Genomic DNA, 26,079 nt, shown 5'->3' with positions numbered 1-26,079 from the left:
AGGCTCTTTGAGCATCTCTCACTGATCCTGCTGTTATGTTACATGTTTGTTTCTCATGTGTCTTGATATGTGTCTGTTGATGTTACACATGGAGCTGCTGTGATGCAAGGAGCATTTCAGACTCCATTAAAGCATTATCCTATCCTATGGTGTTGTATGGTTATCATATCGTATGGTATAGGTTATCCTATCGTATCGTATTGTTATCGTATGATATGGTTATGGTATCATGTCGTTATGGAATGGAATGGTATGGTATCATGTCGTTATGGAATGGAATGGTATGGTATCATGTCGTTATGGAATGGAATGGTATCATGTCGTTATGGTATGGTATGGTATCATGTCGTTATGGAATGGAATGGTATGGTATCATGTCGTTATGGAATGGAATGGTATCATGTCGTTATGGTATGGTATGGTATCATGTCGTTATGGAATGGAATGGTATCATGTCGTTATGGAATGGAATGGTATGGTATCATATTGTTATGGAATGGAATGGTATGGTATCATGTCGTTATGGAATGGAATGGTATGGTATCATATTGTTATGGAATGGAATGGTATGGTATCATGTCGTTATGGAATGGAATGGTATGGTATCATGTCGTTATGGAATGGTATGGTAGGGTATCATGTCGTTATGGAATGGAATGGTATGGTATCATGTCGTTATGGAATGGTATGGTATGGTATCATGTCGTTATGGAATGGTATGGTATCATGTCGTTATGGAATGGTATGGTATCATGTCGTTATGGAATGGTATGGTAGGGTATCATGTCGTTATGGAATGGAATGGTATGGTATCATGTCGTTATGGAATGGTATGGTATGGTATCATGTCGTTATGGAATGGTATGGTATCATGTCGTTATGGAATGGTATGGTATCATGTCGTTATGGAATGGTATGGTATCATATTGTTATGGAATGGAATGGTATGGTATCATGTCGTTATGGAATGGTATGGTATCATGTCGTTATGGAATGGAATGGTATGGTATCATGTCGTTATGGAATGGTATGGTATGGTATCATGTCGTTATGGAATGGAATGGTATGGTATCATGTCGTTATGGAATGGTATGGTATCATGTCGTTATGGAATGGAATGGTATGGTATCATGTCGTTATGGAATGGTATGGTATGGTATCATGTCGTTATGGAATGGTATGGTATGGTATCATGTCGTTATGGAATGGTATGGTATGGTATCATGTCGTTATGAAATGGTATGGTATCATATTGTTATGGAATGGAATGGTATGGTATCATGTCGTTATGGAATGGTATGGTATCATATTGTTATGGAATGGAATGGTATGGTATCATGTCGTTATGGAATGGTATGGTATCATATTGTTATGGAATGGTATGGTATGGTATCATGTCGTTATGGAATGGCATGGTATCATATTGTTATGGAATGGAATGGTATGGTATCATATCGTTATGGAATGGTATGGTATCATGTCGTTATGGAATGGAATGGTATCATGTCGTTATGGAATGGTATGGTATGGTATCATATCGTTATGGAATGGAATGGTATGGTATGGTATCATGTCGTTATGGAATGGAATGGTATCATATTGTTATGGAATGGAATGGTATGGTATCATATCGTTATGGAATGGTATGGTATCATGTCGTTATGGAATGGAATGGTATCATGTCGTTATGGAATGGTATGGTATGGTATCATATCGTTATGGAATGGAATGGTATGGTATCATGTCGTTATGGAATGGAATGGTATGGTATCATGTCGTTATGGAATGGAATGGTATCATGTCGTTATGGAATGGAATGGTATGGTATCATATCGTTATGGAATGGAATGGTATGGTATCATATTGTTATGGAATGGAATGGTATGGTATCATGTCGTTATGGAATGGAATGGTATCATGTCGTTATGGAATGGTATGGTATGGTATCATGTCGTTATGGAATGGAATGGTATGGTATCATATCGTTATGGAATGGAATGGTATGGTATCATGTCGTTATGGAATGGAATGGTATGGTATCATGTCGTTATGGAATGGTATGGTATGGTATCATGTCGTTATGGAATGGAATGGTATCATGTCGTTATGGAATGGTATGGTATGGTATCATGTCGTTATGGAATGGAATGGTATCATGTCGTTATGGAATGGTATGGTATGGTATCATATCGTTATGGAATGGAATGGTATGGTATCATGTCGTTATGGAATGGTATGGTATGGTATCATGTCGTTATGGAATGGAATGGTATCATGTCGTTATGGAATGGTATGGTATGGTATCATATCGTTATGGAATGGAATGGTATCATATTGTTATGGAATGGAATGGTATGGTATCATATTGTTATGGAATGGAATGGTATCATGTCGTTATGGTATGGTATCGTGTGGTTACCAGGAAGATGTCGGTGCAGAGTTTGAGGATGCGGTCGACGCAGGGCAGCTCCTCGAACATGATGGAGTGACTGATCCCGCTGAAGAACTCGCGGACAAATTTCCCGATGACCAGAACCACGGACGCGTACAGACCCATGATGCTGGGGGGGGATAATACCTCAGTTACTGCAGTACATATATAATATAGTATAAATATGTAGTATTTAAAGTAGGGCTGTCAAACGATTACAAATTTTAATCAGATTAATCACAACTTAAAAATTAAAAATAACCCTAATCATGATTAATCACCATTCGAACTATGTCCAAAATATGCCATTTATTTATGTATATTGTTGTGGGAATGGAAAGATAAATGAAAGAAGGCGGATATATCCATTTAACATACAGTATCTATGTTTATTATAACATTTTTCTGCGTGTCAAAATGAAAGACAATTAACCCACACACCTATCAATCATCAAACCGTGGGGTCTTAATTCATTACGTGTTGATTTCCATCAACGGGGAGTACTTCAGGAAAGTCGACAGAGGGGGGGGCGGCTAGTGGAGTACTTCGTGACCACAGAGTGTGAACGCTGTGATCAGCTGTTTTAGCGCAGTTCTCCAGTGAAGGGGGGGAGTCTCCCTCCGCCGCCGGTTGGCGTAGTTTTGGCACAATTCCGTTGTCCAGACCGACGTTAACAGCAGCCCTGTCTGTGCACACGGAGACCGACTCTGTCGTCCGGTGATCTAACCGCCTTCTGGAAAAGCTTCACAAGTACGTCGGTACGCAAATGCGCTTTGTGACACAAGTGACGGTACGCATTTCAGATTACGCACATAACCTGCGTACCAGTTATGTGCACCCCTGTACTACAGCAAAAGTATTCTCCGTCGGGACTTCCTGCAACAACACCACGCCGTTATCAAAGATGTTCTATTGAGAAGACGATTACTACGTGACAAAAGTTTTCAAAACCGTGGCTACTGAAATCAATCTTACTAACTGCTGTCTGTGCAATTTACTCCGCGCGAGTTGGCAGACTTTATTTTGCTTACTTTCACATCATTTTTCATGGTGGGGCTAAGCCATTTCTTGGTATGGGTGTAGCCTACCCCAGCCATACCCTGGCGCTGCCACTGGTAGCACGTATGGGGCGGGCCATTCTGCACATGCGTTAAATGCGTTAAATATTTTAACGCAATTAATTCAAAAAATTAATTACCGCCGTTAACGCGATAATTTTGACAGCACTAATTTAAAGGTGTTGTTTACCCGTATCCGGCCAGGAAGCCCAGACTGGGAGGACTGACTTTATCACTGAACACAAACAGCTGAAGCCCCGCCTCCCGCCTGTCACTCAGTGAGGCCCCGCCCCCAATGGGCACCAGGCTGGCAGCCGGTTGGTCGACGATCCACCAGTCCTGGATCTCTTGGCTCTGATTGGTCGAGCGCTCCAGGGCCAGCAGGATGTCTTTGTATCGGCCGTCTGATTGGAGCAGAGAGGGGACTGGTTTTAGACTGGTTATAATGTGATATGATGGTATTATCATAACGTGTGTGTGTGTGTGTGTGTGTGTGTGTGTGTGTGTGTGTGTGTGTGTGTGTGTGTGTGTGTGTGTGTGTGTGTGTGTGTGTGTGTGTGTGTGTGTGTGTGTGTGTGTGTGTGTGTGTGTGTGTGTGTGTGTGTGTGTGTGTGTGTGTGTGTGTGTGTGTGTGTGTTTGTGAAACCTGAGTAGAGCTGCTCGATGGGTTTGGAGTTGGAGTCGCTCGGAGCTCGAAGGAAACATGGAAACACTTCCTGTATGACCCTGAACACACACACACACACACACAGTGAACACACACACAGTGAACACACACACACACACACACACAGTGAACACACACACAGTGAACACACACACAGTGAACACACACACACTTCTTCACACACACCACACTAAGCCCCGCCCCCTGTACTCACACAGGAAGTGACCTCGTCCCATTCAGCAGCTGGATCAGCTCCAGGCGGGTCTGATCGTCCAGGTAGGTCACATGTTTACCTGAGGCAAGCTCCGCCTTCGCCCCCAGACTCAGGTTCCTATTGGGCAACCAACATCAGACTGGGACCATTACAGAGTACTCACGTTTGATTGGTTGATTATTGTTTGTTTGTTTGTTTGATTGATTGAATCAATGTTTGATTGATTAGTTAATATCTGATATTAACCTCTGTATGGTCCAGGACAGCGTCAGCGGGAAGCTCTCCAGGTAGAGCACCTGGCTCAGGTACGCCCGGCTGGGGGGGCTGATGGTCCACAAAGAGTTGCTGCTACCCTGCAGCTCCGCCACCGTCACGTCCTCCTGGCTGTAGGCCTCCAGGAACTGCAAAGCACTCTGGGAAACACAGGTGTCACAGTCACTCACAGGTGTGTAGTATCACTTACAGGTGTGTAGTATCACTTACAGGTTTCTAGTATCACTTACAGGTGTGTAGCATCACTTACAGGTGTGTAGCATCAGGTGTGTAGCATCAGGTGTGTAGCATCACTTACAGGTGTGTGGCATCACTTACAGGTGTGTAGCATCACTTACAGGTGTGTAGCATCACTTACAGGTGTGTAGCATCAGGTGTGTAGCATCAGGTGTGTAGCATCACTTACAGGTGTGTGGCATCACTTACAGGTGTGTAGCATCAGGTGTGTAGCATCACTTACAGGTGTGTAGCATCAGGTGTGTAGCATCACTTACAGGTGTGTAGCATCAGTTGTATAGCATCAGGTGTGTAGCATCACTTACAGGTGTGTAGCATCAGGTGTGTAGCATCACTTACAGGTGAGTAGCATCACTTACAGGTGTGTAGCATCACTTACAGGTGTTTAGCATCAGGTGTGTAGCATCAGGTGTGTAGCATCACTTACAGGTGTGTAGCATCAGTTGTATAGCATCAGGTGTGTAGCATCACTTACAGGTGTGTAGCATCAGGTGTGTAGCATCACTTACAGGTGTGTAGCATCACTTACAGGTGTGTAGCATCACTTACAGGTGAGTAGCATCACTTACAGGTATGTAGCATCAGGTGTGTAGCATCACTTACAGGTGAGTAGCATCACTTACAGGTGTGTAGCATCACTTACAGGTGTGTAGCATCAGTTGTATAGCATCAGGTGTGTAGCATCACTTACAGGTGTGTAGCATCACTTACAGGTGTGTAGCATCACTTACAGGTGTGTAGCATCACTTACAGGTGAGTAGCATCACTTACAGGTATGTAGCATCAGGTGTGTAGCATCACTTACAGGTGAGTAGCATCACTTACAGGTGTGTAGCATCACTTACAGGTGTGTAGCATCACTTACAGGTGTTTAGCATCAGGTGTGTAGCATCAGGTGAGTAGCATCAGGTGTGTAGCATCACTTACAGGTGAGTAGCATCACTTACAGGTGTGTAGCATCACTTACAGGTGTGTAGCATCAGGTGTGTAGCATCACTTACAGGTGTGTAGCATCAGGTGTGTAGCATCACTTACAGGTGTGTAGCATCAGGTGTGTAGCATCACTTACAGGTAGGCTGTAGGAGCTGCTGAAGGAGCTGAAGTCGTCCTCCGTCAGGTCTCTGAGCTGGTTCTGCTGAGCACTCATCGTGAAGATTGGCTGAGACAACAACAAGTGAGTGTACAGGTGAGTGTGCAGGTGATTATACAGGTGAGTCTACAGGTGTGTGTACAGGTGAGTGTACAGGTGAGTGTACAAGTGAGTCTACAGGTGTGTCTACAGATGAGTGTACAGTGTGTCTATAGGTGTGTCTACAGGTGAGTGTACAAGTGAGTGTACAGTGTGTCTATAGGGGAGTGTACAGGTGTGTCTACAGGTGAGTGTATACAGGTGTGTATACAGGTGAGTGTACAGGTGTGTATACAGGTGTGTGTACAGGTGAGTGTACAGGTGTGTAAACAGGTGTGTGTACAGGTGTGTGTACAGGTGAGTGTACAGGTGTGTATACAGGTGTGTGTACAGGTGTGTGTACAGGTGAGTGTACAGGTGTGTGTACAGGTGAGTGTACAGGTGTGTATACAGGTGTGTCTACAGGTGAGTGTACAGGTGTGTCTACAGGGGAGTGTACGGGTGTGTTTACAGGTGTGTTTACCTGGAACCCGCCCAGTGTGATGGTCAGAGAGACATCGATTGGTCGGTTGTTGACGCCGGCAACAGACTTAACGAGAGACATGAAGAGCAGCGGGAACCAGACGATGCAGATCAGCAGCAGAACGATCAGACCCCCCATCCCGTACTTCACTACCCTCTTCTTCTTCTGACCACGAGGCTGCGGGTACCTCTGCGTACAAGTATACACAATACACAAACATCAGGTACTACCATGTACAAGTACACACTACACATTCAGTATAGCTACAGATACACACACTCAGAGGTTGCGCTAGACTTTTTCGCTGCCCGTCATTTTGACGGACAGGATCGTAAAACGTCCGTCAAAATCCAGAATTACCCGTCGGCCTTTACACAACTCTGACGAGGGGGAGGGGGGGGGGAAGCATGCTCGTGAACTGTCAACGGGGGGGGGGGGGAAGCATGCGCCGTGTTATGCATGGCTGCTGCACCTCGCGGGAACGTGCACATCATAAAGCCAAAACTCACAGACATTTCAATGATCTGTACAGCACAGTTAGGTTTGGAAACGGTATAATTTCCTTTTTGGAGGGCATGCATAACACCGGAGCCTCGCTGCTGGGAAACGTTGGCGCTGTTCCGAGTTTGTTCTAATCTGTCAAAATGACGGACTGCTTTCAGATTTGTCCGTCATTGTTAATATAAATCCGTCATAGACGGAAAATATTCGGTTAACGCGACCTCTGCACACACTACACACACAGTACAGGTGAGTGGTCAGGTAACCTTCTCAGACTCCCTCCAGCACTTGAGCACGAAGCAGTGCGCGTACACGTCCTCCACACAGATCCAGGAGGACAGAGACAGAGTGGTGTCCGTCCAGACCCAGTCCATCACAGCCCGGAGCTCCGTCAGGAAGGGGACCAGACGGAAACTACAGGGAGAGACACACAGGGGGACAGACAGACAGGGGGACAGACAGACAGGTGGAGAGACACACAGGGGGACAGACAGACAGGTGGAGAGATACACAGGTGGACAGACAGGTAGACAGATGGACAGACAGATAGAGAGACAAGTAGAGACAGACAGGTAGAGAGACAAGTAGAGACAGACAAGTAGAGACAGACAGGTACACAGACAGTGATGAAAGACAGATGGGGTGTGTCAGGTAATGTCTCTGAAAATCATGATGTTCAAATGTTGATGATTCAGGTCTTAGTGCTAAGCTAGGCTAACAGTTAAAACAGCTAACCCTGATTCCAGTCTTAATGCTAAGCTAGGCTAACAGATGACTCACCCCTGGAACAGGAAGAGGTTCAGGTAGTTGTGGCTCTTCGTCAGGAAGTTCCCCAGAACTCGTGTGGGGTATCCAGATCGAATCTGATAGGCCGACAGGCCGAAGTACACACACTTCACAAAGTACCAGAGCTGAGCCACCAGGTTCTGATTAAACCTTCTGCAGACAGGCAGACAGACAGACAGGCAGTCAGACAGACAGACAGACAGAGAGACAGACAGACAGAGAGACAGACAGACAGACAGACAGAGAGACAGACAGACAGACAGAGAGACAGACAGACAGAGAGACAGACAGACAGAGAGACAAACAGGCAGACAGACAGACAGACAGACAGACAGAGTGACAGACAGAGTGACAGTCAGACAGACAGACAGACAGAGAGACAGACAGACAGACAGAGAGACAGACAGACAGACAGAGAGACAAACAGGCAGACAGACAGAGAGACAGACAGACAGACAGACAGAGAGACAAACAGGCAGACAGACAGACAGACAGAGAGACAGATAGACAGACAGACAGACAGATATTAACGAGGTAGCTTCATCATGTTAATTAGCAGCAGGTGAAGGTACCTCTCTGTGACCGTGGGCAGGATGAAGAACATCCAGAAGTGAATCCCAAACACCAGAAACACCTGGAACACCAACTTCCCCAACACCGTCTTCCTCAGGTACAGAGCCCTGTCTATCACCATGGTACCTGAGACAGGTGAGAGACAAGTGAGAGACAGACAGGTGAGAGACAGACAGGTGAGAGACAGACAGTGAGAGACAGACAGACAGGTAGGCGTACCAAACTGGATCAGCACCATCACCAGGAAGGCTTCAGGGACCTGGTCCTCTGAGAGAGAGGAAGTGATATCAGCGGCTGCTGAGTGTTTCTGAGGAGTCACCAAAATAAAAGCATGAAGCAGAACTCAGGTGATCTACTCTGACAGGTAGAGGTGAGGAACAAAGCGTACCCCGAAGGCCCAGAACCCGAACACGATGACGATGAAGTCCACGGTGTCGCAGAGGAACATCAGGACGTAAACATCTGTGACAGCGCTGTACTCCGGTTGGACCAGAGCTCTGAAGAACTGAAACACCGGCAGGTAGAGGGACATACACCTGAGGGGGGAGGACAGGTATTCAGAGAGAGGGACATACACCTGAGGGGGGAGGACAGGTGTTCAGAGAGAGGGACATACACCCGAGGGAGGAGGACAGGTGTTCAGAGAGAGGGACATACACCCGAGGAAGGAGGACAGGTGTTCAGAGAGAGGGACATACACCTGAGGGGGAGGACAGGTGTTCAGAGAGAGGGACATACACCCGAGGAAGGAGGACAGGTGTTCAGAGAGAGGGACATACACCTGAGGGGGAGGACAGGTGTTCAGAGAGAGGGACATACACCCGAGGAAGGAGGACAGGTGTTCAGAGAGAGGGACATACACCCGAGGGAGGAGGACAGGTGTTCAGAGAGAGGGACATACACCCTAGGGAGGAGGACAGGTGTTCAGAGACATACACCTGAGGGAGGAGGACAGGTGTTCAGAGAGAGGGACATACACCTGAGAGGGGAGGACAGGTGTTCAGAGAGAGGGACATACACCTGAGGGGGGAGGACAGGTGTTCAGAGAGAGGGACATACACCTGAGGGGGAGGACAGGTGTTCAGAGAGAGGGACATACACCCGAGGGAGGAGGACAGGTGTTCAGAGAGAGGGACATACACCTGAGAGGGGAGGACAGGTGTTCAGAGAGAGGGACATACACCTGAGGGGGAGGACAGGTGTTCAGAGAGAGGGACATACACCCGAGGGAGGAGGACAGGTGTTCAGAGAGAGGGACATACACCCGAGGGAGGAGGACAGGTGTTCAGAGAGAGGGACATACACCCGAGGGAGGAGGACAGGTGTTCAGAGAGAGGGACATACACCCTAGGGAGGAGGACAGGTGTTCAGAGACATACACCTGAGGGAGGAGGACAGGTGTTCAGAGAGAGGGACATACACCTGAGAGGGGAGGACAGGTGTTCAGAGAGAGGGACATACACCTGAGGGGGGAGGACAGGTGTTCAGAGAGAGGGACATACACCTGAGGGGGGAGGACAGGTGTTCAGAGAGAGGGACATACACCTGAGGGGGGAGGACAGGTGTTCAGAGAGAGGGACATACACCCGAGGGAGGAGGACAGGTGTTCAGAGACATACACCTGAGGGAGGAGGACAGGTGTTCAGAGAGAGGGACATACACCCGAAGGAGGAGGACAGGTGTTCAGAGAGAGGGACATACACCTGAGGGGGGAGGACAGGTGTTCAGAGAGAGGGACATACACCTGAGGGGGGAGGACAGGTGTTCAGAGAGAGGGACATACACCCGAGGGAGGAGGACAGGTGTTCAGAGACATACACCTGAGGGAGGAGGACAGGTGTTCAGAGAGAGGGACATACACCTGAGGGGGGAGGACAGGTGTTCAGAGAGAGGGACATACACCTGAGGGGGGAGGACAGGTGTTAGCTTCAGTGTTAGCCTCAGTGTTAGCTTCAGTGTTAGCCTCAGTGTTAGCTTCAGTGTTAGCTTCAGTGTTAGCCTCAGTGTTAGCCTCAGTGTTAGCTTCAGTGTTAGCCTCAGTGTTAGCTTCAGTGTTAGCCTCAGTGTTAGCCTCAGTGTTAGCTTCAGTGTTAGCCTCAGTGTTAGCCTCAGTGTTAGATTCAGTGTTAGCCTCAGTGTTAGCCTCAGTGTTAGCTTCAGTGTTAGCCTCAGTGTTAGCTTCAGTGTTAGCCTCCGTGTTAGCCTCAGTGTTAGCTTCAGTGTTAGCCTCAGTGTTAGCTTCAGTGTTAGCCTCAGTGTTAGCTTCAGTGTTAGCTTCAGTGTTAGCGTACCGGCTAACGGAGTGCCTCTTTGCTCTGATGGACAGTTCTCTAAGTTTCTCCAGAAGCAAATCCACTCTGCTGGGCTGCAGGACTTTGGAGCTCAGACTGCCTGGAGACAGACGGAGGGACGGGGTTACAGGGGACAGGAGACCAGAGCTTGAGTCTGTAGGTGCGTTAGATTCTACCTGCAGGAGAGCTTTATGCAACACATTGAGTCTGTGCGTTAGATTCTACCCCCACTGACACTGACCCTCAGCCACATCATAGACTTTATGAAGTACATTAATGCACACAATGTACACAATAACTGTTTTCTTTTTTGTATTACTACTAAATTTTAATCCATATTTTATTACTTTTATTTCTATGTAAATACTGCTATATTTTACTATATTTTTAATTATTTCTAATATTTTGTAATGTTATTTTTAATGTAGCACCAAGTCAAATTCCTCGTACGTGTAAACCTACCTGGTGATAAACCTGATTCTGATTCTGAATGTACCTGCAGGAGACCTCAGCTGGGTGGAGCTGGACCTGGTCCGTCTCCGGACTCGTCTCCGCAGGACCGGGGCGGATGGATCGATGGACGCAGAACCAGAGTCCAGCTGAGAGACACTGGGATGGAGAGCCTCCGTCTCCGTGGTAACAGTCTGGTCCCACAGCCCGTGACACTGAGGAGGAAGAGGGAGGAAACACCTTAATAACTGTGAGTCTGTCCAGGTTCAGTCTGTCCAGGTGGTTCAGTCTGTCCAGGTGGTTCAGTCTGTCCAGGTGGTTCAGTCTGTCCAGGTTCAGTCTGTCCAGGTAGTTCAGTCTGTCCAGGTTCAGTCTGTCCAGGTGGTTCAGTCTGTCCAGGTTTAGTCTGTCCAGGTGGTTCAGTCTGTCCAGGTTCAGTCTGTCCAGGTAGTTCAGTCTGTCCAGGTTCAGTCTGTCCAGGTTCAGTCTGTCCAGGTTCAGTCTGTCCAGGTGGTTCAGTCCGTCCAGGTGCTTGAGTCTGCCCAGGTGGTTCAGTCTGTCCAGATTCAGTCTGTCCAGATTCAGTCTGTCCAGGTGGTTCAGTCTGTCCAGGTTCTGTCTGTCCAGGTGGATCAGTCTGTCCAGGTGGATCAGTCTGTCCAGGTGGATCAGTCTGTCCAGATTCAGTCTGTCCAGGTGGTTCAGTCTGTCCAGGTGGATCAGTCTGTCCAGGTGGTTCAGTCTGTCCAGGTGGTTCAGTCTGTCCAGGTGGTTCAGTCTGTCCAGGTGGATCAGTCTGTCCAGGTGGTTCAGTCTGTCCAGGTGGTTCAGTCGGTCCAGGTGGATCAGTCTGTCCAGGTGGTTCAGTCTGTCCAGGTGGTTCAGTCTGTCCAGGTGGTTCAGTCGGTCCAGGTGGATCAGTCTGTCCGGGTGGTTCAGGTGGTTCAGTCTGTCCAGGTGGTTCAGTCTGTCCAGGTGGATCAGTCTGTCCAGGTCGTTTAGTCTGTCCAGGTGGATCAGTCTGTCCAGGTGGTTCAGGTGGTTCAGTCTGTCCAGGTGGTTCAGTCTGTCCAGGTGGATCAGTCTGTCCAGGTCGATCAGTCTGTCCAGGTCGTTTAGTCTGTCCAGGTGGATCAGTCTGTCCAGGTGGATCAGTCGGTCCAGGTGGATCAGTCTGTCCAGGTGGATCAGTCTGTCCAGGTGGTTCAGTCTGTCCAGGTGGTTCAGTCGGTCCAGGTGGATCAGTCTGTCCAGGTGGATCAGTCTGTCCAGGTGGATCAGTCTGTCCAGGTGGTTCAGTCTGTCCAGGTGGATCAGTCTGTCCAGGTGGTTCAGTCGGTCCAGGTGGATCAGTCTGTCCAGGTGGTTCAGTCGGTCCAGGTGGATCAGTCTGTCCAGGTGGTTCAGTCTGTCCAGGTGGTTCAGTCGGTCCAGGTGGATCAGTCTGTCCAGGTGGTTCAGTCTGTCCAGGTGGTTCAGTCTGTCCAGGTGGTTCAGTCTGTCCAGGTCGTTTAGTCTGTCCAGGTGGATCAGTCTGTCCAGGTGGTTCAGTCTGTCCAGGTGGTTCAGTCTGTCCAGGTGGATCAGTCTGTCCAGGTGGTTCAGTCTGTCCAGGTGGATCAGTCTGTCCAGGTGGTTCAGTCTGTCCAGGTGGATCAGTCTGTCCAGGTTCAGTGAGTAAGCATGTTTACCTTGAGTTAGCTTGTTTACCTTGTGTTACTCTGTTAGCATGTTGACCTATAGTTAGCCTGTTAGCATGTTACCTTGAGGATAGCGCGGTGGTAGAACAGAGCTAGCAGCTGCAGCAGGTCGTACAGGACGTACGCCTCTTTCTTCTCCACCCCCAGGATGTTGGGGGGGTGGAAGGGTTTGGAGCGGTCCACCTCCAGCTTCTTGTTGAAGGGGAAGAACCCGAACTGGAAGAAGTACTTGATGACGATGGTGACCTGAGGACAGACGGGAGGTGAGACACTGAGCTTCTGGAAGAAGGATAATAAGGTTTAATAGAGAGTGAACCTCGGTGTAGATGATGGCTGTCATCCAGAAGGTCTTGCTGGGCCTGGGGACGGACAGCGTGGCCCAGAGGAACACCAGCACCGGCAGGACCAGAGTCAGACAGCTGGCTGACACCATGTGGTTCAGCACGATCACCAGGAAGCACACCGTCTCAGACCTGTAGGAACCAGAACCAGAGTCACCTGGGTATCTACTGGACTCTGACCAAAATATTCCTAGTGGTCAAATGGAGGTACTACGATTTCCGTATCAGTCCGTGACGTCACTGGGACAGAAAGACTTTCTCCCATTGACTAACATTGGGAAAGAGACGTCTGTAAATCAGCGGATCATTTTTTTAACTAGATAAACTACCCAGTAGTACGAACACTTTTATAGCCCTTATTAGAATCATTAGGTCCTTAAAGTTAGGGTTCAGAGCTCACCTGGCGGCCAGGATGTTGTACAGAGCGTAGCAGATCTGCAGCAGCTGGTGCTGGTCTGCGTAGAATCTGTCCGACGCCTCCAGCTGCTCGTCGTAGAAGGTCCTGGAACAGGAAGTGGATCAGTTTTTACCTGTTGGGTTTGTTTCTGCTCCTGATGTTCAGTTCTCTGGTTCTGACCCATTATGTTATCTGACCTGATCTGATCTGAACTCACCTGCTCCTCAGCAGATCGCTGGCCGTCAGATCCTGAGCCCGAGACACCGCCGGACAGGAAGTGGAGTCAGACAGGAAGTCACTCCTCTCCCCAAAACCCTCCCCCTCCTGCAGGTCCAATCCCAGGGCCAGGCTGTATGAGGGGGGGAGGAAGAGGGAGGAGGGGGAGGGGGAGGGGGGCTTCGGTTCCTCGAAACTGTTCAGAAAGAAACAGATTTAAAGGTCTTTTCTACATCACCATGTGTCCCCGGTGTGTCCCCGGTGTGTCAGGAGACTCTCAAAGTGATGTCTTCTCTACATCACCATGTGTCCCCGGTGTGTCAGGAGACTCTCAAAGTGATGTCTTCTCTACATCACCATGTGTCCCCGCTGTGTCCCCCATGTGTCCCCCCGGTGTGTCCCCGGTGTGTCCCTGTTCCCCCCCCGGTGTGTGTCCGGTGTGTGTCCGGTGTGTGTCCGTGTGTCCCCGTGTGTCCCCGGTGTGTCAGGAGACTCACAAAGTGTCAGGAAATAAACCCTCTCTCTTTTCCTCCGTACCCACATCTCTAAAAACGGGGACCAACGGAGCTGATCCAGATTTGCTGCGTCATGACGACATTACTAAAATGTGGGCGGGCTTTACCCCCACGGGCCAATCAGAAACGTTGCTGTCAGAAACAATGAGACGTGTTCTGGAAGTAATATGGTCTGTGTTTACATTAGCATGCTAACACTCAGAGCTAACCTGTACTGGAGGAGAACTTGGATAAACATCTATTGGAAGACGGACCGACCTGTAAGCCGGACTCATCCGGTCCTGGTCTGAAGACGAGGAGGAGGATGAAGATCGGACCCTCTCCATCCGGGACAGTGTGGGTCTCCGGGTTCTGATCAGGAGGCATTCTGGGCAATCTTCATATTGAACCTCCACTGCTGTATCCTCTTCTGTCTCTGGTTCAGCTCCTGAGCAGGGACCATCTCCACCTGGTCCTGGTTCTGGACCAACTCCACCTGGTCCTGGTTCTGGACCATCTCCACCTGGTCCTGGTTCTGGACCCCCTCCAGCTGGTCCTGGTTCTGGACCATCTCCACCTGGTCCTGGTTCCGGACCCTCTCCACCTGGTCCTGGTTCTGGACCATCTCCTCCTGGTCCTGGTTCTGGACACTCTCCACCTAGTCCTGGTTCTGGACCCTCTCCACCTGGTCCTGGTTCTTCTTCATTCGTATCCAGAGGACTCACCTCCTCTGGTCCTCTCTCTGCTGAGGTCTGCCCCTCGGCCTCATGGGAACTGTAGTTCAGGCCGGATTCTCTGGAGGCCTTCAGGATCTGTCTCTGGTAGTAAACATGGATCGCGTCTCTAGTGGGAACATTACCCTGAAGGAACAAACAGAGAACAGGTTCTCAGCTGTGATTTGAGCCTCCATCTTTGTGGTGGTTCCTTCTGTAGTCCTTTACCTGTTTAGCCTGCTGTGTTAGCATGCAGTGCTCGATGCGCAGAACTGTTGAGATGTCGATGTGTTCCTGACACAGACCTCTGAGCCAGGCAGTCAGAGAGTCCAGCAGCGCAGACAGCAGAACCCAACAGAACCGCATCGTGTAGGAGAACCGGCGCAGCACTGTGTCTGAAACAGAGAACAGAAACTGACAGAACCACAACATGTAGGAGAACCACAACATGTAGGGAGAATCCGAGAACCACAACATGAAGGAGAACCACAACCACAACATGTAGGAGAACCACAACATGTAGGAAAACAGGCGCAGCACCGTGTCTGAAGGTGAGGTAGGGACGGTGTGCTGGTTCTTACTTTAGGAACATAGTCCTCAGACCTGTTCACCAGAGTTTGGGGAAAGGTTTGAACACCACAAGAACATCAGGTTCTGGTTCTAGCTGTAGTGGAAATTATGTGTTGGAGAATATGGAAAGGCAAGTTTTGTTCACACCACACAGAGCCGGGGTGGTACTGCGTCATTGCCTCATTGTTTGCGTCATGACGTAACCGTTTACGTGCCTGCTTCATAAAAGCCAAACCGCGCGGAAATCCCTCACATCGACAACAACAACAACATAGGACCCTGGGAACTTAGAGAACTAGGAACTTAAGCTCCTGGGAACTTAGAGAACTAGGAACTTAGGACTCTGGGAACTTAGGGAACTGGGAACTTGGGACCCTGGGAACTTAGAGAACTGGGAACTTAGGACTCTGGGAACTTAGGACCCTGGGAACCTAGAACTCTAGGAACTTAAGCCCCTGGGAACCTAGAACTCTAGGAACTTAAGCCCCTGGGAACTTAGAGGACTGGGAACTTAGGTCTCTGGGAACTTAGGGAACTGGGAACTTGGGACCCTGGGAACTTAGAGAACTGGGAACTTAGGACTCTGGGAACTTAGGACTCTGGGAACTTAGGACCCTGGGAACTTAGAGAACTAGGAACTTAGGTCTCTGGGAACTTAGGGAACTGGGAACTTGGGACCCTGGGAACTTAGAGAACTGGGAACTTAGGACTCTGGGAACTTAGGGAACTGGGAACTTTGGACCCTGGGAACTTAGAGAACTGGGAACTTAGGACTCTGGGAACTTAGGACTCTGGGAACTTAGGACTCTGGGAACTTAGGACTCTAGGAACTTAAGACCCCGGGAACTTAGGGAACTGGGAACTTAGAAAACTGGGAACTTAGGACCCTGGGAACTTAGAGAACTGGGAACTTACAACCCTGGGAACATCGGACCCTGGGAACATCGGACCCTGGGAACTTAGGACACTAGGAACTTAGGACTCTGGGAAATTAGGACCCTGGGAACTTAGGACTCTGGGAACTTAGGACCTGGGAACTTAGGACCCTGGGAACTTAGATAACTGGGAACTTAGAAAACTGGGAACTTAGGATCCTGGGAACTTAGAGAACTGGGAACTTAGGACCCTGGGAACGTAGGACCCTGGGAACATAGGACCCTGGGAACTTAGGACCCTGGGAACTTAGGACTCTAGGAACTTAGGACTCTAGGAACTTAGGACCCTGGGAACATAGGACCCTGGGAACTTAGGACTCTAGGAACTTACGACACTAGGAACTTAGGACCCTGGGAACATAGGACCCTGGGAACTTAGGACCCTGGGAACTTAGGACTCTAGGAACTTAGGACCCTGGGAACGTAGGACCCTGGGAACATAGGACCCTGGGAACTTAGGACTCTAGAAACTTAGGACCCTGGGAACTTAGGACTCTGGGAACTTAGGACCCTGGGAACTTAGGACCCTGGGAACATAGGACCCTGGGAACTTAGGACCCTAGGAACTTAGGACCCTGGGAACTTAGGACTCTGGGAACTTAGGACTCTAGGAACTTAGGACCCTGGGAACGTAGGACCCTGGGAACATAGGACCATGGGAACTTAGGACTCTAGGAACTTAGGACCCTGGGAACTTAGGACTCTGGGAACTTAGGACCCTGGGAACTTAGGACTCGAGGAACTTATGACTCTAGGAACTTAGGACCCTGGGAACTTAGAGAACTGGGAACTTAGACAACTGGGAACTTAGGACTCTGGGAATTAAGGGCAAATGGCGTCAAATGGACAAAATTAACATTGAAACTGATGACGGAATGGCTTGATGCGTCTCAATGGAAATGATACTCCAATTGCCGTTCAGTTTAGTGTATTAGCATTGACAAGAAAATTATTCATTTGGACACAAGTGTAATACGTTCAAATTCCAATAGATGAAGCTCCAACATCATTTAAGTTTGATGGACCAGTGATGTCTGTAAATATTTTAATTAAACATTTTGCCTGACTTTTTGACATTAATTTACCCGTGTTTCCAACACTATTTCTGGGTAAACATTGTATCTTCTCCCCCTGGATGTGTCTGTCCTGAATTAAAACAGTTTCCCCGAATTTTAACATTAATCCAACCATGTTTAGAAGACTTTTCTCCACGTAACATTTGCGTGTGTGTACAGTGGGTGTGTCTCCCTCTATTCACGCCACTTCTGCCCGCGTTTCGTGAAGCAGCCTGTCCCCTGGGTGCGCTCTGTGGCTCTCACAGCCCGCTGCTCTCTCCCTGTATTCACAGCACTTTCCCCCGCCTTTCACACACTTATTCCTGGGTAGGAAAGCCATGTGCATCACCCTGGAGCTCTGCCTAGGTGCCTTGAGTGTGAGACCCTGCTTACAGCAGTGAACCTGCTGCCAGCATTACAAACATATTAATCAGGCGTTTTAACACTTTTTTTTCTCCATGAAAATGATTTTTATTCACTATTATGGGGCTATATAAATCAAATTCTGGGTAATTAGGAGCACAATTGTACTTTTTACTATTTAAATGTATTTGTATTATATATTTTTGGGCTATTAAAGGGACATTTCTGGGTGACTTTGTCAGTTTCTGGAGCTTAGCCCACAATTCCTGGAGGTTCCAGGCCGAATTTGGGAGCTCATAGGCGGCCTGCCATAAGCCCCCACCCGTGGAAAGCAGAAAAAAGTAAAGAAAACGGTCAATTATATCTTAAAATAATAACAAAATTATTTTAATAAAAAAAATTCTCGAAAAAATGACAGAGCGCCAACGGAGGAGGGGCTCCAAAAAGCTAAATTCTTTGGCGCTTCGGGCCGAAGCCCGGACACTTTTGCACTCCCCCGTTGCATTTACAACGGAGAGGGGAATCGAGACCTCCCCTCCTCCGTAAAAAAAAATTAATTCATGTTTTTCAAGCTACCATCCGCACGAAATCGGAAACCCGGTTTTTGAGAGGAAACGGCTGTTTCACATCATGGAGGAATGTGTCCGCTACATGAGTGCTTTGGCTCGGATACAATTGTTGCATGGAGACCCCCCAGTATGATTCTTACCAAACTTTAAGTTTTTGAACTGGTCTCTGGAGGAATGCAAGGGGAGTTGTCAGGGAATTATGAGACACTATTTTGGGATACAATTTCTCCATTTGCACCCCTTTTCTATGGTTCTTCCAAAAGTTAACTTAAACTTTTTCTCACTCTGGAGGAATGTAAGGAGAGTTGTCAGGGGACTCTACCCGCCTTAAGAGACACTATTTTCGGATACAATTGATCCATTTTCACCCCTTTTCTATGGTTCTTCCAAAAGTTAACTTAAACTTTTTCTCATTTCTCACTGATCGAATGGCAAACGCGACCCGCCATCGGAGGGCCTCCGCCGGCCCGGCCTCGTGCCGGTGCTCTGGTGGTCGGTTCCTCCGAACTGCGGGTTCGACTCTGATGGCTGGGAGGGTGTGCTGCGTGGGGGTAACCCTGCGTGTCTCTTCCCTCCCGGGCCGCCCGATATGAAGCGTGACCAAGACGAACCGTCTGACTCAGGGGTCCCACCACGGGTCCCGCAGCGGGGTGGAGGTTCCGGGCTGGAACCTCCCCACCTCCGCTGCGGTGCGCCCGTTCAACACTGTTGTTTCTAGAACCCTCCACTGTTGCATAGCGGCCTTCGTCGGCTGCGGCATTGAGCAATCGGCCTTGTTCCGGGCACCGGTTCCCCCCATCCTCCGTGACCACATATGCATGTCTATAAAAGGGTGGTGGATCACTCGGCCCGTGCGTCGATGAAAAACATCGACACCCCCCTGTTCCTCCCAGGGCTACGCCTGTCTGAGGGTCGCTTTGCCATCAATCGGAGAACGTTCGCGTTTCTCCGTGGCTGGGGCGTAGCAGGCGGTCCAGGCCGCCTTCGTCCCCCTGAGTGTAGACGTTTCAAGATGTCCGGTGCGGTTGCGTGGGCCCCTGGTCCTCCCTCCTCTCCGTTGGCGCAAACTCCCTTTTTCCACCTCTCACGTCCGGGTCCTCGGGTCCGGGCGTCCCGTCGGGCTCGCCTCTGTGCGTGCGCGGCTGCTGGTGGACTTTCAGTCTCCGCGCTGCCCGCATTCTGCCTGGCTTGCCGTGTACGGGTGTCGTTTGAGGAGAGAGGGGGGTGCCAGCGGAGGTTGGGTCGGGTCAGAGACTCACCTCCAACGCTGCAGCGGAGCACTAGACTCAGGGGAAAGCTGTGAGCCTCTCTCTGGGCGCACCTCGGTGCGCGCTGGGAGAGCCACGTAGTGTCGTCCTCCGGGGCGCTCCACATTCGACTACGACCTCAGATCAGACGAGACAACCCGCTGAATTTAAGCATATTACTAAGCGGAGTAAAATAAACTAACCAGGATTCCCTCAGTAGTGGCGAGCAAAGAGGGAAGAGCCCAGCGCTGAATCCCCGTCCAACGGGCAGATTGGGGAAATGTGGCGTATGGAAGACCTTCTGATCGAGGCTCAGCCCATGGACGGACGTCTCACACCCCGGTGCTCTCTCCCTCTGTTCACAGCACTTTCCCCCACCTTTCAAACACTTATTCCTGTGTAGGAAAGCCATGTGCATCACACTTGTGTCTAAAAGGATTAATGGCCTGGTCCAGCCCGGGTGTTTCTCAACAGCTTGAATATCAAGAAAGCAACCTGCAACTTAAAGGAATTGACGGAAGCGCACCACCAGGAGTGGAGCCTGCGGCTTAATTTGACTCAACACGGGCAACCTCACCCAGCCCGGACACGGAAAGGATTGACAGACCATCTTCTAACTGACACTGCTTCTAATAATACTTTATGATGTGCTGACAGCCAGTCCACCACACAATAAACAAAAACGGCTGTCTGATACCCTGGATGAAAGTACCCTCTCTAAGTGCACTATGTCTCAGATATATCTGATGCCTGGAGACCCCCCCATCCTGGTTCTTAACTTTAAGTCCAAACTGGTCTCTGGAAGAATGCAAGGGGAGTCGAAAGGGGACTCTTCTCGCTGCTAGTCTTGTCAAAATGAGGGGTGTGTTTGAGGGGAGGGCCCTGGCTGTTTCGGCAGCCTCCGCTCCTCTCTTCTCTCCCTCCCCGAGACCAGCTCGTGCTCCCGCTGTAAAAGGCAGGTGCGCGGGCACCCACTGCCACTGTCTCTGAGCCTGGCTCCCGAGCAGCGCGTTCTCCCCGGCAGTCCGCCAGCAGATGAAAAACACCCACCTCTCCGCCTCTTCCGAGGGACGAGGGAACCGCGCGGGGGGGTCTGCTGGAGGCTCCTGCCGGGTGCTCCGTCCTGCGTTTCACCGGGACCTGGCTCGGAACTCTGACTCCAGCGCGGTGTGGCGGCCTCGCCCTGGCCGTCCACCGTGCGCCTCCGGGTACCTGACTCCCCTGCCTCCTCCGGGGGCAGGTGTGAGGGGTTCAATGCCTCCTCCCCCTGCTGCGGCGAAGGCCGGAGCGGGATGGAGTGCCCAAAGGTACTGTTGTCCGCACGTTACCATGTTGTCTGGAGGATAGGACCGATATTTGATATACTCTCTACCCGGGTTACAAGTCACTATTTTCGGACCCTTTCTTTGCTTTACCCCCGGTATGGATCAACTCTCCTCAACTCAATCTTCTTTCCCAGCCCCCCAGTTCTCCCTACTGACGCCCGGTTACGGGTCAGTTTGTGACTCATTTGCTGGGTGAGTAAGATTAATTGATGCCTCGGATATGAGTGTCGGCCTGGTACTTCGGGGCACTTACCTTCTCCCGGTAAATATCATTTACCCAGCAGTGTTGAACGCAGATGGAGCCTCCCATCTTCCAAAAGAGCGTACCTTTCAATCTATTTTAATCGATTTCAATCTGCTTGTGTCTCCACAGGTTTGGCTAATGTGACTTCCAAGATGCGGTCCAAGATGACGCCAGAATGCCCGCTGTGTCACCTGAAATACCGCGCTCTCCCAAGACACTTGGTGTTCCAGCACCTTGTCCGCAACAAAACTGAACGCAGCATTCTCCTACGCATGGCCAATGGAAGAAAAAACATTCGCCTGGAGCCCTGTTCTGTCGTTGGTTGTGCATACCATGGCACCAGGCTGGACCGGCATCTCGATATTGACCACCCGGAGCTCAGCCAACAAGAAGCAGACTTATCACTGCAAGAAGTAAAATGCAAGGTGGGGCTTAAAATGCTGAGGGAGCTCCGGGAGATCGACCCCCCAGTACACATGACAACGACACTTGATGTGGAATATGGTGCTTAGGATGAACACCCAGACTCCTTTTCCGGGGAAGTTGACCTCGAAGCCGATGAGGGAACAACAAACAAAGACTGTTAAGGCTGGAAAACGTCGCACTGGCGGCTCAAAAAGAGGCCCTCAATAAAGAGGTGTGTTTTCTAAGAAATAAGCTGAAGCAGTTGAAGGCTTCCAGTGCAAAGAGGGACCTCCGTAGCTCGTCAGCGACTCCTTTAGCTGAAAGCATTACGATCCAGCAGCCAGAAAGGCCAGCTTCCTCCAGAATAAGCTCCTCAGGCAGATACACCCCCTTGGTTGAACTCGGTAGACCTCAATCGAAATACGCTGGGGATGAGGAGTCTAGGGGCGAAGGAGACCCATGTCAGCCCCCCCCAGTGTAAACCAAGTAGACTTGTCTCGGCAGCGAGCAAACATGCAGAGTTCCTCGGGGGTGAAGTGCAAATCCAAGCATAAAAACACATCACATGAACATGGTGTCATCTCTAAGACGGCCCGTGATGAGGGTCATGGTGGTGTGGGAATCAGGCGGAAATCAGCGACACCACGTCTAACAGGCAGAAGCAATCAGATATACCCCTGGATTGCTCGAAGTCATGGAGGACACCGCTGTGAACGCCATAGGGGCCGAACTGGCACCTAGTGATGAGCTGCAGGGGGACTGTGAGGACTCGGATGATCGGGCCATGACTGACGTAGATGAGCCGGAGATGGCAATTGAAGTCACGGAGCTCCTCATGGGTCAAAAGCAACCCAAAATCCCAACTATCTCCGGCATCACGACTCCAGTGACACAGCCCACGTCAGGGTCACCCGCCTACACAGTAGCATTTTAAATGCTGCAGCCATTGTCAGTGCGCAATAATCCTCTACCAGCAGGACATGGCCATTGTTCCATACCCCTGTATTGCTCAGGATCACCAAAGCTCGGCGCGCTAGACGGGCAGTGGTCCCCGTGGCTGGGAAAATGTCACCCACACCTTCCAGGCCCTCTGGTAGTAGGCGTGCGAATACAATGTGGCACATCACACTTACACCCAGCATGGAGGCGGTAATGACAGAGTACCGGTGAAACGGGTCAAGAATTTTCTACTATTTATGGGGCAAGACTCTCCCCGTCTGTCGGACTGGCTGTTCCTGAAGGACACCTCAAAGATCCGTGCCTGGCCACATGACCTGAGAGAAAATAGCAACCTTGCCATCACGACTGTTGCCTTTTATATAAAAAATATACTGCAGTTTATCTGGTACTTGATGGACTCGCATCTAAAAGCAAACAGGCTCAGTCAGTCTGACATGCACACCATATTGCGGGAGTTGCAAGGTTGCCTGGTGCATCTGCACAGGGATGTGACAGTGCACCAGTTCCATGTGAAGAGGCGTAAGCTGGACAGCCTGCCCGGCTATGGTGATCTTGAAAAGTGTCTTTCTGCCTCTGTCAAGCGCATCCCTGAACTGTTGGATCGAATGGAGCGTTCCCCCTCTGTAGAAGCCCGCTACCTACTATACGGCTATTTCTCACTCCATTGGTCCCTGCTCTATGGTCACCGTGCAGGAGTCTACGCAAACATGACTAATTCAGAGGTGAATGATGCGGAAAACAGGGGCACCAAGCACGGTTATGTCATCCATGTCAAGGCACACAAGACCGCCAAAACCTATGGAGTGCAGGTGCACTGTACTACGGAGGAATTTGGCTGGGTCCAGCGATGGATGCATATCAAAAAGACGTTGATTGGGCACCAGAATCGCTACTTCCTCTACACGGCGGGGGACGGCCCCTCAAAGAACCTCCACATGTTTCTCAACCTTGCATGGACTGATGTAGGGCTTCAGGGGTCGATTTCTCACACCCTGCTACGCACCGCCCTGGCAGACACTGTGAGTTTGGTAATGACTGCACATGTAACTGTTACCAATTCCATCCATCCATCCATCTTCTCCCGCTTATCCGTGGTCGGGTCGCGGGGGTAGCAGTTCCAGCAGAGAGCCCCAAACTTTCTTTTCCCTGGCGACATCAACCAGCTCTGACTGGGGGATCCCAAGGCGCTCCCAGGCCAGCGAAGAGATATAATCCCTCCACCTGGTCCTAGGTCTACCCCTTGGTCTCTTCCCAGCTGGACGTGCCTGGAACACCTCCCTAGGGAGGGCGCCCAGGTGGCATCCTAACTAGGTGCCCGAACCACCTCAACTGGCTCCTTTCGACGCGAAGGAGGAGCGGCTCAACTCCGAGTCCCTCCCTGATGACCGAACTTCTCACCTTATCCCTAAGGGAGACACCAGCCACCCTGCGGAGAAAACCCATCTCGGCCGCTTGTTACCAATTCCAGTTTGACTAATTATCCCTATCTTTCCAGGTGAAGAGATACCAGGACCCATCCAATCGCGAGGTGCTCTCCCGGTTCATGTGCCACGACTTAAGGACGGCTAACCGGTACTACGCCAGCAACCCAGGTGTTAAGGAGGCCTTGGGCATCAGATACATGTTTCAACAATCGTTTGCCCAGGCGACAATGGATGCACAAGCCGAGGCCGGGATAGAACCTGAAGCAGCAGGTCCCTCCGCTGCCCCAGCTCCAGCTGCAAAGACAGAGCCAAAGCCGAAGGCAAAGCGAAAGGCATCCTCCGCTCCAGCACAGCGTAAGGCAGGGCGAGCTCCAGCCCATTGTCCCGAGTTCAGCAGCAGCAGCAGCGATGATGAATTAACTCTGGTTTACCAAGATACCACCAGTGATCCCTCGGAGGATGAAGCCGATGCAGAGTTCCAGGCTGGGTTGCTGGAGCGGGCGAATAAACGGGAGAAAGAACCGAATGAGACTATCCTCGATTCTGCTGACGATGACAGTGACAGTCCCTTAGAGTCTACTTGCTTATCGAAGACTCTCCAGAAGCAAAGTTGGATGAACCAGGAACTTAGGACCCTGGGAACTTAGGACTCTGGGAACGTAGGACTCTAGGAAGTTAGGACCCTGGGAACTTAGGACTCTAGGAACTTAGGACCCTGGGAACTTAGAGAACTAGGAACTTAGGACTCTGGGAACTTAGGGAACTGGGAATATAGGACCCTGGGAACTTAGGACTCTGGGAACTTAGGACTCTGGGAACTTAGAGAACTGGGAACTTAGGACCCTGGGAACTTAGGACTCTGGGAACTTAGGACTCTGGGAACTTAGGGAACTGGGAACATAGGACCCTGGGAACTTAGGACTCTAGGAACTTAGGACCCTGGGAACGTAGGACCCTGGGAACTTAGGACTCTGGGAACGTAGGACCCTGGGAACTTATGGAACTGGGAACTTAGGACTCTGGGAACTTAGAGAACTGGGAACTTAGGACCCTGGGAACTTAGGACTCTGGGAACGTAGGACCCTGGGAACTTATGGAACTTAGGACTCTGGGAACTTAGAGAACTGGGAACTTAGGATTCTGGGAACGTAGGACCCTGAGAACTTAGGACTCTGGGAACGTAGGACACTGGGAACTTATGGAACTGGGAACTTAGGACTCTGGGAACTTAGAGAACTGGGAACTTAGGACCCTGGGAACTTAGGACTCTGGGAACGTAGGACCCTGGGAACTTATGGAACTTAGGACTCTGGGAACTTAGAGAACTGGGAACTTAGGATTCTGGGAACGTATGGAACTGGGAACTTAGGACTCTGGGAACTTAAAGAACTGGGAACGTAGGACCCTGGGAACTTAGGACCGTGGGAACTTATGGAACTGGGAACTTAGGACTCTGGGAACGTATGGAACTGGGAACTTAGGACTCTGGGAACTTAAAGAACTGGGAACGTAGGACCCTGGGAACTTAGGACCGTGGGGACATAGGGAACTGGGAACTTAGGGAACTAGGAACTAAGGGAACTGGGAACTTAGGACATTAGAAACTGGAGACTCTGGAAAACATCACAACCTCCTACCTGGTCCCTCCTCTCTCTCCTCCTCCTCCTCGTCCTCCTCTGTCTCCTCCGTCTCTTCTATACCTCCTGATGCTGTAACACAAACAGAGCTGTTATTATCACATGCTGTTTGAGACTCACCTCCTCTCTCGTTACCCTCCTCTCCTCATCCTCCTCTCTCCTCCTCCTTACCTCCTCTCCTCATTCTTACCTCCTCTCTCCTCCTCACCTCCTCTCTCCTTCCTGCTCCTCCTTTCAGATGAGTCCTTCCTCCAGAGTTTCTTCTGGTTGCTGCGAGCCCTCATGGCTGTTCTGAAGTCAGTGATCCAGGCGTGATACACAAACTGAGAGAGAGAGAGAGAGAGAGAGAG

General features: G+C 50.1%; 1 protein-coding gene across 1 annotated transcript in view; it reads right to left on the bottom strand.

Moving 5' to 3' along the window:
- Positions 1 to 26,052, bottom strand: part of LOC117561257 (piezo-type mechanosensitive ion channel component 2-like) — a gene marked incomplete at its 5' end in the record, with an annotated part of 26,896 nt that extends 844 nt beyond the window's left edge. The window contains 22 exon segments of the mRNA XM_034238547.1: positions 2,420 to 2,561; positions 3,681 to 3,894; positions 4,137 to 4,216; positions 4,372 to 4,488; positions 4,618 to 4,784; positions 5,951 to 6,040; positions 6,534 to 6,722; positions 7,301 to 7,448; positions 7,815 to 7,973; positions 8,393 to 8,519; positions 8,613 to 8,700; positions 8,782 to 8,929; positions 10,685 to 10,784; positions 11,181 to 11,349; positions 12,898 to 13,080; positions 13,151 to 13,307; positions 13,576 to 13,677; positions 13,790 to 13,984; positions 14,562 to 15,142; positions 15,224 to 15,390; positions 25,730 to 25,801; positions 25,920 to 26,052. Of these exon segments, the coding sequence (XP_034094438.1) occupies positions 2,420 to 2,561; positions 3,681 to 3,894; positions 4,137 to 4,216; positions 4,372 to 4,488; positions 4,618 to 4,784; positions 5,951 to 6,040; positions 6,534 to 6,722; positions 7,301 to 7,448; positions 7,815 to 7,973; positions 8,393 to 8,519; positions 8,613 to 8,700; positions 8,782 to 8,929; positions 10,685 to 10,784; positions 11,181 to 11,349; positions 12,898 to 13,080; positions 13,151 to 13,307; positions 13,576 to 13,677; positions 13,790 to 13,984; positions 14,562 to 15,142; positions 15,224 to 15,390; positions 25,730 to 25,801; positions 25,920 to 26,052 (3,528 nt within the window).
- Between the last annotated feature and the right edge of the window lie 27 nt (positions 26,053 to 26,079).

This window comes from Gymnodraco acuticeps, unplaced genomic scaffold (assembly GCF_902827175.1).
Source record: "Gymnodraco acuticeps unplaced genomic scaffold, fGymAcu1.1, whole genome shotgun sequence".
NCBI classification, from domain to species: Eukaryota; Metazoa; Chordata; class Actinopteri; order Perciformes; family Bathydraconidae; genus Gymnodraco; species Gymnodraco acuticeps.
The sequence above is the reverse complement of the archived record's forward strand: the minus strand, read 5'-3'. Positions and strand labels throughout refer to the sequence as shown.